Source organism: Mus caroli, unplaced genomic scaffold (genome assembly GCF_978045245.1).
Source record: "Mus caroli unplaced genomic scaffold, Mus_caroli_1 scaffold_7, whole genome shotgun sequence".
Classification (NCBI taxonomy): Eukaryota; Metazoa; Chordata; class Mammalia; order Rodentia; family Muridae; genus Mus; species Mus caroli.
This window is the reverse complement of record NW_028227262.1, coordinates 56,735,472-56,745,668: the sequence shown is the minus strand read 5'-3', so window position 1 is coordinate 56,745,668 and position 10,197 is coordinate 56,735,472. Positions and strand designations below refer to the sequence as shown.

Here is a 10,197-nt window from a genome sequence, read left to right as displayed (position 1 = left end):
CACTTGATGAAGGCACACCTCTGCACATGGCAGGTTAATAGAGGGAAGACACCAGAAAACTCCCTCCATACAGTGGTGTTGCCAAGGCTGGGTCTCTTGGCTCCCAGGAACCTGCAATGGCTGTGGTCCATGCTATTGCAACAGGGACATTCTGAGGCAATGTGGAGTCCCAGGAGGACTCATTGGGTCCAGAGGTACCTAAGGTGCCTGGGTATCACATATCAGTGTTGAGTTTAGAGGCAGACAGGGCAGGGAGCTGGACAGGAGGATACTGAGAGTCCCCTACCTAGGGGCCCCAGCTGTTTGATTGGGTCTCAGGTCACAGTCCTCACAGTCCCTATTATTCCCTCCTTCCTGGTGTTATGCAGTGGTCTGCTGGGTACCCAGTGTGCAAGGAAACAACCACAGCTCCTCAGTGCCTGTTAGACAATCAGCATCCCAGACCCCACCCCAGGCCCCAGTCAGATGGCACAATGCCATGATGCCTGACATGATGTCTCTGAAGGTCAGCCTCAGCAGCACCCTCAGCTCTGTGAGATGCCAATGAAGATGCTAATGTGGTTCCCAACCTCAGGGGTTCCTAGCTTGGCATGCCCATCTTACCAACTTGTCTGTGTGATGTGTCTCCCAGTCCAACAATGGCTGTCTGTGAGGCCGGGCAGCCTTGGTGCTGTGTGTGAGCCATGCATATCTAGAGAGGTATTTGAGGCTTGGGTTGGGGTATGCAGGTGGTATAGGAGCAGAGGTTGGGGTGGGGGAGCTGTCCTCGTTAGAGAATTGGTCATGGTTACATGAAGTTAAGGTTTCTATTGCTGTGAAAAAAACACTGACCAAAAGCAACTTGGGGAGCAAAGAGTTTATTTCAGCTTACAGCTTACAGTCTATCGTCCAGGGAAGTTGGGGCAAGAAATCAAGGCAGGAGCTTGGAGGTAGGAGCTAATACAGAGGCCATGGAGGGGTGCTGCTTACTAGCTTGCTCCCTATAGCTTGCTCAGCTTGCTTTCTTACCCAACCCAGGACCACCAGCACTGGGGTGGTACCACCCATAGAGGGTTGAGCTCTCACACATTGATTTAAGAAAATGCACAGGCTTGCCTACTGGTGGAGTTTTGTTTTTTTTGTTTTTTCCCAATTGAAGTTCCCTCTCTCTGACTCTAGCTTGTGTCAAGCTGACACAAGAACTAGCCAGCATGCATGAGAAGGTGAAGGATCATCTACAGGAGGCAGGAGCCAACAGGAGAATGTCATAATTGGCTTTTGAAGTTATGATGAACCTTCTAGAACCAAAGTGAGATGCAGGGACAAGACAGCTGTGAGATGGCTCCTCCTGCTGCTAGCATGGAAGCTTGCAAGTTAGTCATAGCCACTGCCCTAGGATCCCAGAAGGTAGCACGCTGGAAGGGGCATTTAGACGCTCTAGTTTTATAATCATGCTGAGAACATTTAATGTGAGGCCTGACCTCTTAGTGTCTGTCTGTGATGGATGGGTACAGAAAACACAGGAGATACACACACAGAGAGAGAGAGAGAGAGAGAGAGAGAGAGAGAGAGAGAGAGAGAGACAGAGAGAGAGACAGAGAGAGAGACAGAGAGAGAGACAGAGAGAGAGAGACAGAGACAGAGACAGAGAGACAGAGACAGAGAACACACAGTGGAATATGGAGACAATAGAGCTCACCAGGTAAGGGCACTTGCTACCAACTCTGACGGCCTGAGTTTGATCCACAGATGGAAAGAGAAAATTTTCACCCACAAATTGTTCCCTGACATATGCGGGCACACACAGAGAGAGAGACAGAAATTTAACAGAGGAATCGTATTCAGCCCTTAAGAAGGAGATCCTGCCATTTCTAGGAGTGAATGGCATCAGAGGACATTTTGCTAAGTGAAGGAGTCGGACACAGTGGCGCTTCTGCAGGATTTCACTTACACACTGCATCTTGTCTAACTGTGGACACGATGAGTAGAAGGTGGTTTCCCAGCAGCTGAGTGAAGGCAGCTGCTTGGTGGACATAGGTGTCAGGGACACCAAAACCCTGCCCTGTGTCTCCCAAGAAGGAACTGAAAGCCACCTAGGCTCACTTCAGGGCCTACAGCAGATTAGAAGTAACATCAGCAGTAATGAGATGTCACCTTGGGCAGGGAGTTCCAAGATGCCACTCTGTCACTACAGGTCTGTCACATACTACAGCCAGACCCAGAGCCCTCCCAGAGTTTTGCTGGCTCTTCTCTTCCATTGTCCTGCATGCACTTGGGGATTCCTCTTCTCCATGTGACAGTGGGGATGATCAGCAAGCCATTTCCCTAGCATGTCTCTGACTTTTCTAGTAGTATGGAAGGCTTTGCTGCTGGATCTGCATCTCAGGGGGAGAACTTGGGGACAGAGACCCCTGGAACCATCTGGCTGCCTGGCAGACATGACCTTGGAACCTTTCCGCAGCCCCAATGGCAGACCCTCCACTTGCTGAAGACTTGTAAAGTATCTAGACACGTCGTGCCCTTCCTGCTCTGTCATTGGCTTATGCCAGTCTGGTATGTGGGCAGCCATGTACCAGAACAAGTTGTTGTGAGGAAATTCAGGGCAGGTGACCTCCTAGCTGGGTCTTAAAGTCAGCATCTTGGGGGTCCTTGGGATTGGATATTGAGGAGAAGCTTGTATTGTTTTTGGACAGACAATCCTAAGGGACAGTCCCAGCTGAGGCTGTCTGGCCTCCTGTGTCACAACACAGTGCCAATCAGGCTTGCCATTCCAAACTGTGCTCTCTAGGACATGTCCATTTGTGTCTTATGCCATTCCTGTGGGGCAGCCTCTGTCATAGCACTGCCCTCTTAATAACAAAGGGTCCCAAAGAGTCTTGTTGTAACAAGCCTTTTCATATCCTTGTTTACACAGACAGCACTTCCATGGGCTAGTGCTGGGGCCCAGTTGGTAGAGCATTTCCCTAGCATTTTCCTAGCATGCTTGAGGCCCTAAGGGTACCATATAAGCCAGTTGTGGTGGCACACACACCTGTGGTCCTAGCCCTGAGGAGGTGGAGGCAGGGAGATCAGAAGTTTAATGCCACCCTCAAGTACATCAAACCATGTTTCAAAAAACAAAATCCATCTTGTAATTCACTCAAAAATAGCAAAGTTCTGTGGTGGCGCACACCTTTAATCCCAGCACTTAGGAGGCAGAGGCAGGTGAATTTCTGAGTTCAAGGCCAGCCTGGTCTACAGAGTGAGTTCCAGGACAGCCTTGGAGAAACCTTGTCTTGAAAAAAAAAAAAAAAAAAAAAAGCAAAGTTCACTTTGTACTAGCATAAAAGGCTACTATGTTCTGTGAGTCAAGGGGAGAGACACGTGGCTGGATTTACATGTTTAAGTGCCAGTTGGGTCTGCTGAGGGAAAGATGAGTACGCCCTCCTGGTCCCCTCTGTTCTTACTGATTGCCAGGATAGTTCCAACCAGCTTCAGTGAGGCTTCCAGACTCCCACGGATACTTAGGAAAAGGAGGAGCCCCACCCAGGGCTCTTAGAGCTCCCTGCTCTGACATCTGGGGAAACTAAGGCATGGAGACAGAGACAGCACCCTGGACTCTCCCTTGGGCCTGCTGCTTAATGAGATTCCCTTGAGGAAGGACTAGCCCTGAGTAGCTGAGCTTAAAACCAGCTGTTTTGTCTGGGGAGAGCTGAGGAGGGACAGGACTGGCTAACCCTGGGGACAGCCCTGGTGAGGGGCAGACAGCTGCTTGATGTCAACACTTACAACCTGGGTCTGGGCAATAGCATGTGCAGCCCCTTGTGCCCCAACCCCATGCTCCTGGGAGGAGCCTTGTTCCCAGAAGCATGTCCCTGGACACTGCCTTCAGCCTCCAAGTTCACTTCCTGGTTAAGTAAACATCTGTTAAATGGCCCAGTTGGGCCCCACCCAGCAGCAGCTTTGGAGGAGAACCCGGGGCACCAAGCCTGGCAGGCCTCCCTAGTGAAGACACATCCATCATCACCCTGAAGCTCAGTGGCCTGTGTGTCCCACCCTGAGTCTGCCCGTCTGACAGCAGGGACGTGTAGAGCTGCCCATGCCAGGGACCTTCCAGAAGCCTGTCCCCGACCCTCTGAAATCCTAACAATGGTGATGACGACAACTTCAAAAGTCTGGGAAGAGAGCAACCTCTCCCATCCATCACCACGTCCCTGTAGTGAGTGGTGCACACCCTGTTGTCCAGGTGAGACCATCAAAGCATGTGACCAGCCGGTCACACGATCACAGTGCTGCCCACAGCCTTGGAGAAGAATCAGGCACTAGCCTCTTCCCAGCTCTGTGGTGGTTGTCCTGAGGATCAGAGAGGAGAAGGAGCTGAGTCTAAGGGGCCAGCCTGGCCAGTCCTGGAGTGCTTGACCCAGCTAGGTGCCACGCAGGAACACTCGCCACCTAGAAGAGACTAGGCATGTGCAGTTCACTGAGCACAGTGCGATGGGCTGACCTGGGATATTTTGACTTTACAATGGGCTGATCGGAGCATCAAAAGCAGTGTGTGTGTGTGTGTGTGTGTGTGTGTGTGTGTGTGTGTGTGTGTGTTCAGGTTTGTTTGGAGATGGGCTCTCTCTATGTTTCCCAGTCTGGCCCTAAACTCCTGGGCTCAAGTGATCCTCTTCCTCCATCTAGGACTAGAGTAGTACTTACCACCACATCTGGCTTAAATACGTGCTGACTTAACAGTATCCTGGACTTGAAGTGGGCTTATTAGACCCAGACGGGGTGTCAGGGGAGGGTGTGTGCTTTGCCATGCTGTCTCTTTGTTGGTGCTTGGACATGGGAGCTGGACCTAGAGTGGAATCTTGACTATGCAAAAAGAGACAATTGAAGTAGCTGGATTCAGGGAACTAGCAAGTATACCTAGGTCAGAGCTGTGCTTAGCAGTTCCTGGGTACCCCTACCTGGGAGCTGTTGTGCCATTCAGTAGATGTTATTGTTCCTGTTGACAATTGGGACTCAGAGAGGAGCACAGGCACAAGGCCTGGAAGAGGCAGGGCCCAAGAATGGAACCCAGATCTTCTACCACCTGAGCAGAGACTCTCAACTAAGAGTTGAGTTGTTGGCCTGACAAGAGACTGAGATCAGTTTGGCTCCTGTTCTCATTTTATAAGGGGACAGACAGCTTTAGGTCTCCTGCCGACCACTGTTTGTGGATGCTTTGCCATGTATCCCCTAGTCTGCCAAGGCCTGCCCTGGGCAGATGCATCTTCCCTTGTAAGGGATTCCCACCTGCTGGATTCTATTATAGCCTCTGCCTTGAGAGCCCAACACTGCTCCTGCAGACATAGATGGGATGTGAGTTTGGTTTAGTTCCCTTGGGAGGTAAGAGGCCAGCAAGGGCCAGAGGCTTCCCCTAGTGTCTCTGTACTAAGAGTCTCCTGTCTTCACACTCCAGCTGGAGACTGCAGTGTGCTACAGAAGGGAGACTGAGCTAGGCCGGCTTCTGCCCTGGTGTGACGGCCACAGGGATTTAAACTTCCAGGAAGTCATTAGGAACCGGCAGCTGGGGAAAGGCTGTGTTTATTTGGCACCTAATCCATGCCAGACACTGTATCTGCTTTTATCAGCATGAGACGTCTGCCTGGCAGTGTCTGGAGATATTTTAGGTATCTCTGGGGATTGGGGTGTGCTGTCATCCTGCAGACAGGAGCCATGCCTGCTGTTGATTTTCCTAAGACGCATAGGAAAGCACCTTTGGCAGTAACCAATGTTGTAACCCAAGAGCAGAGAATGACTTCTGTCGTTCTCTAGGTTAGAGTTCTCTAGGTTAGAGCTGTGGTGATTAATACTGAAGACTCGACAGGATCTAGAATCTCCTAGAGACAAACTTCCGAGCATGGCTCTGAGGGAGTTTCTAGGTTGGGCTGAGTTGGGAAGTTGAGTAGGGTAGGTCACCCTAGCTACATGTCTGACATTTGGGGATGGATTAAGAAGGAGAAAGTGAGCTGACCTCCAGCACTCACCTCTCTCTGTTTCTTGACCATGGATACAGTGTGACCAGCTGCCATGTCTCCCTCGCCATGATGGACTGATTCCCTGAACTGGGCGCCAAAATAAACCCTTCTTAAGCCCCTTCTGTCAGGTGTTTTGTGACAGCAGTGAGAAAAGTGAACACTACAGATGCTCATAGAGGCTACTTGAGTGTGTGACCACTGAACAGGGTCCTGAAAGAGTCAGAGAGTGGGATGAGAAGATGTGGGGAAAGGCATTGCGAGAAAGAGGGAAGAGTGTGTGCTAAGATCCCAAGTCAGGAGGTCATCATCAGAAGGACAAACGTGAAGGATCGTTGGATCTCACTCTATTTCAGTTGAAAGACTGAGGCATGCGTGCTTGTTGATTCTCCACAGTGTGCATGGGTCAGATCCTTGCATTGCTGTGCACATTTTACAGAGAAGAAATTCATGCCCAAAGAAAATGAACGTCTTGTTCAGTGATCAAGAATCAGAAACAGGAAGTAGCTTAATTCTAGAGCTGTGTGCTGACGGTACACTGTGCCTGCTGTAGGCAGTCCTCTGGTTTCTCAAATAGTGACTCAACAGGGGCCCAATGGGGTTAGAAGCACACAAGGTTTAAGCTCTAAGGGCATGTTTAGGTTGCTCTGTCTGCACAGGGGAAATTAAGGCTTGCTTCCAGAAAGACACTTAAGAGGATGCCCTCATACAGAGACAACAGGTGATCAGGACTGGTGGGACAGGATGCTGGCGCCAAATTCGTGCCACCTTCACAGGGGCATTTCCTGAACACTGAGTCAAACACCATGCAGGGCATTTGTTCTGCAGCCTTCTGGGTAGATACTTTTCATGCCCACATGCATAGATGAGGAAACTAAGGATCAATGAGTCATTTGCTGGTGGTCACACTGGTTGTGACAAACACTCAGACCCACCTCTAATAGCAAGGTCACTTTCAGTGTTGTCTTTTCAGCTACCAATCCTGCTCATCACTGTGTTTTCCCCCACAGGGTGAAGGACAGTCTAGAGCCCTTGTCATCGCTCAGGAGCTGCTGTCTTCAGAGAAAGCGTGAGTGCCCCCAGCAACTGTCCATGGCTTATACACTAAGCCCTGCCTCTCCTAGCTTGGCCAGGATGCAGTTAATGCAGACCCATGCCTCTTTCCTTCCACAGATATGTGCAGATGTTGCAGCACTTAAGCCTGGTGAGTTCATCATTTTGATTGTCTCTAATGAATTGTCCCTTTACAGGGCTGGACTCTGAGAGGCAGAAATCAGGGAGCAGACAGGGGTGACTACATTTATAGGCTTGGTGGCTCAGGCTCTGGGCCAGGCTTTTCAGGGAAGCCTGGTCTGCTGATGGATGTACTGGGCAGGATGCCTCCCTGCCTGGGTGGGGTGGGAGCTCTGGCAGAAGGCTCTGGGAGGACGTTTGAGGGTAGATGGGGATGTCGAGGGCAGTTTGTGTGTTTGTTACTGTGGTGGTGGGGATGGAACCTACGGCTCACAGCATGCCAGGTGAGTAAGCATTCCACCACTGTGCCCAAACTCTATGCATGTGCCTTATCTTTGGGTCCTTATGTGGATCTTGATGTGCCTGCACAATAACAGTTGTTCAGGGAATCAAGGGGTCTTCTCAGCCATCCTGGTCTCCTCTCTAGGAGCTCTCCAGAGACAAAAGCAAGAAGAAATCATTGAGGGTGCAGGGGAGACACCCATGAATATGGAGCATTTGAGCAGGTTTCCATGGGGAGATGGCTTCGGTTCAGGCTGGGTCCCAAGGAAGGTTGCATGCAGCGAAGATGAGAGAATGGGGTGTTTAGGCCTTGTGACAGCTCTCCCAAATGTGTGAGGAGTCACAGCTCCACCGCAGTTCTGCCTTGGTCCTTGATTCCCTGGCTTCATCTGTTCAGCTCATGCAATGTCAGAGTCATCTGCGGCCACTTTAGACATTTCGCAGGTAGTGATGCATAAGCTCAGAGGACTTGTCCCAGGTCATATAGTGATGGAGCCAAGGTAGAAATGGGCTTTCCTGACACTTACTCCACTCTTCTCATGTATGATCCAGTCTGCAGAGCAAAGCACCATTTCCCAGTGTCCTGCACCAAGCCAGGCCTCTGGGTGAGCCAGTTAAATACCACACTGCTGTGCTATCCCCATGTGAGCAGGAAGAGGTCCCGTCTCTGAGTGGAGAACAGAACAGTCTTCTGATTTAGCATGGACAGCTGTTTGGGATCCCAGTTCTCTGTGTTATTAAACCTGAAAGTTCCCAAGACTTAAGTATCCCAGACCTTCCCGCTTCACTCCTAAAAGGTGGCTCAGCAGGGCAGGGAAGAATGGAGCCCTGAATTCTGCTCCCTTGCCTGCTCCTGCCTGGCAGCTTCACACAGGCTGGGTACTCTCTTCTGTCCTTCCAGAACCCAGTCACCAAAGCTTCCACCCTCCTGTACATCCATCAGTGTCCTACCCAGCCAGATGACTTTGGCCACTCATCTCCCTCATCCCCAAGGCACCACATGCCACAACCACATGGCCATTCCCCACTGTCCACCCACTACTCCGTTATCCATCAGCCATCTAACCATCCGTGTACTGCTCCATCTCTCTACCTCTGTGCCATCAACTCACCAATCCATCTTTCCTTTCATCCATCCATCTGTCCATCCACCCATACTTCCCTTCTTTCCCCATCCACCCACTCATCTCTTCCTTTATCCATTTATCCATTTGTTCATCCATCCATCCTTCCCTCCCTTCCTCATTCATTGTCAATCCATCTGTCAATGAATCTGTTGGTTCATTCATTCTCCCCAAGTACCCTCTTCTCATTCTCTCCCCTCCCCCATTCACTCTGAAATATTATAGACTGGTTGCCATTGTTACTGAAATAGGCCTTGGAGCCCCAAAGATGAAAAAGTCCCCATATTTGCTCTTGAGTAGGTCTCAGTGCCGGGTGTGTGTATGTGTGTGTGTCCCCTACACATATGTGAGTATGCTTCTGTGTGTGCATGTGTGTAGGCCTAAAGTTGAGTCATTTTCCATCTTTTATTTATTGAGAGAGGCTCTCTCACTGAACCCCATGCTTACCAATTCTAGCTATTCTTGCTAGCTGATTCACCCCGGGGATCCCTTGTCTTCTGTTTCTCAAGTGCTGGGATTGCAGGTGACCGTGGCAGCTGTTCAACTTTAATGTAGGTTCCAGGGATCTAAATTCTAGTCTTTAGGCTGTACCATAAGCATTTTACCCATGAGCCATTTCCCCAGCCTGACAAATGTCATTTTTGTTAAAGGAGAGGATGGAGGTGGGGAGACGCCACACTCACGTCTCTCAGCATAAATAGAATTTGCACAGCTGTGTTTTTGTGTGCAGAATCTACATGGGCATGATGAGAACAGGCTTTCCACTTTGGAATCCAGGAAGGCTTATAGGAAAGGTGCTATAAACATGGACTTGGAGGGAGAGATTCTACTAGGTGCAGAAGGTGGAGTGATCAGCCTGGGCAGGTGCATGGAGCCTGAAGATATATGACGTAGGGTTGAGTGGCGTATCGACTATGCAGTTAACTGTGGCTGTTTCAAAGAGGCAGAAAGTCAAAATGGGGGTCGGGGAAGGACCCAAAACCAAGATGAGCAGGTTGCAAGGCTCCGACAGTGCCGTCTTGGGGCTTATGGTTTTCCTCGTGCGTGAGGACCTGGTGTTTTGAACAGCACTGGCCTCAGTCACCTTTGTTTCTGTTTACTCACTTGTAATGAGATTTCACCTAGTAGAAGCTGATAGTTGCTCCCAGGGGTCCGTCCCCCAAACAAAGGCTCTCTAGACTGCCAGTGGGAAAGTGGCTGCTATCAGATCCCCTGAGAGAAGTTCTAGAGCCCAAAAGAACTGGTGTCTGGCCCATGCACCACTTGGCACCTCCTTCTACACTTCTTCTGTGCTCCATCTTTCCTCTGCCTTCTGACTGCCCCTGAACTGCTGTGGTGGGGTGTCCTGTAGCCTGTGCCTGCTCTTCCATTGGCTCGTAAGTTCCATCGCTTGATGGTCAGTGTCTTCTCTTCACTCAGGTCTCAGCCCAGGGGTCACCAGGGAACAAGCATGTCCAGGACTCAGTGATATGGAGTAGCACACTACTACTATGCTCAAAGTTCCCCTGCCATCTTTCCCACAGGTCTCAGTGAAGTAAGGCCCCATGTCATCTTGTTTTCAGATCCTCTGTCCCAGAGATTGTCACAAGGCT

At 50.4% G+C, this 10,197-nt stretch overlaps 1 protein-coding gene across 1 annotated transcript in view; it reads left to right on the top strand.

Annotated features, from left to right (window-relative positions):
* The window catches only part of Fgd5 (FYVE, RhoGEF and PH domain containing 5), a 97,668-nt gene that overhangs the window by 52,721 nt on the left and 34,750 nt on the right, over window positions 1-10,197 (top strand). The window contains exons 4-5 of the mRNA XM_085840282.1: window positions 6,977-7,035; window positions 7,140-7,170. Of these exons, the coding sequence (XP_085696408.1) occupies window positions 6,977-7,035; window positions 7,140-7,170 (90 nt within the window). The remainder of the gene's footprint in view (window positions 1-6,976; window positions 7,036-7,139; window positions 7,171-10,197) is intronic.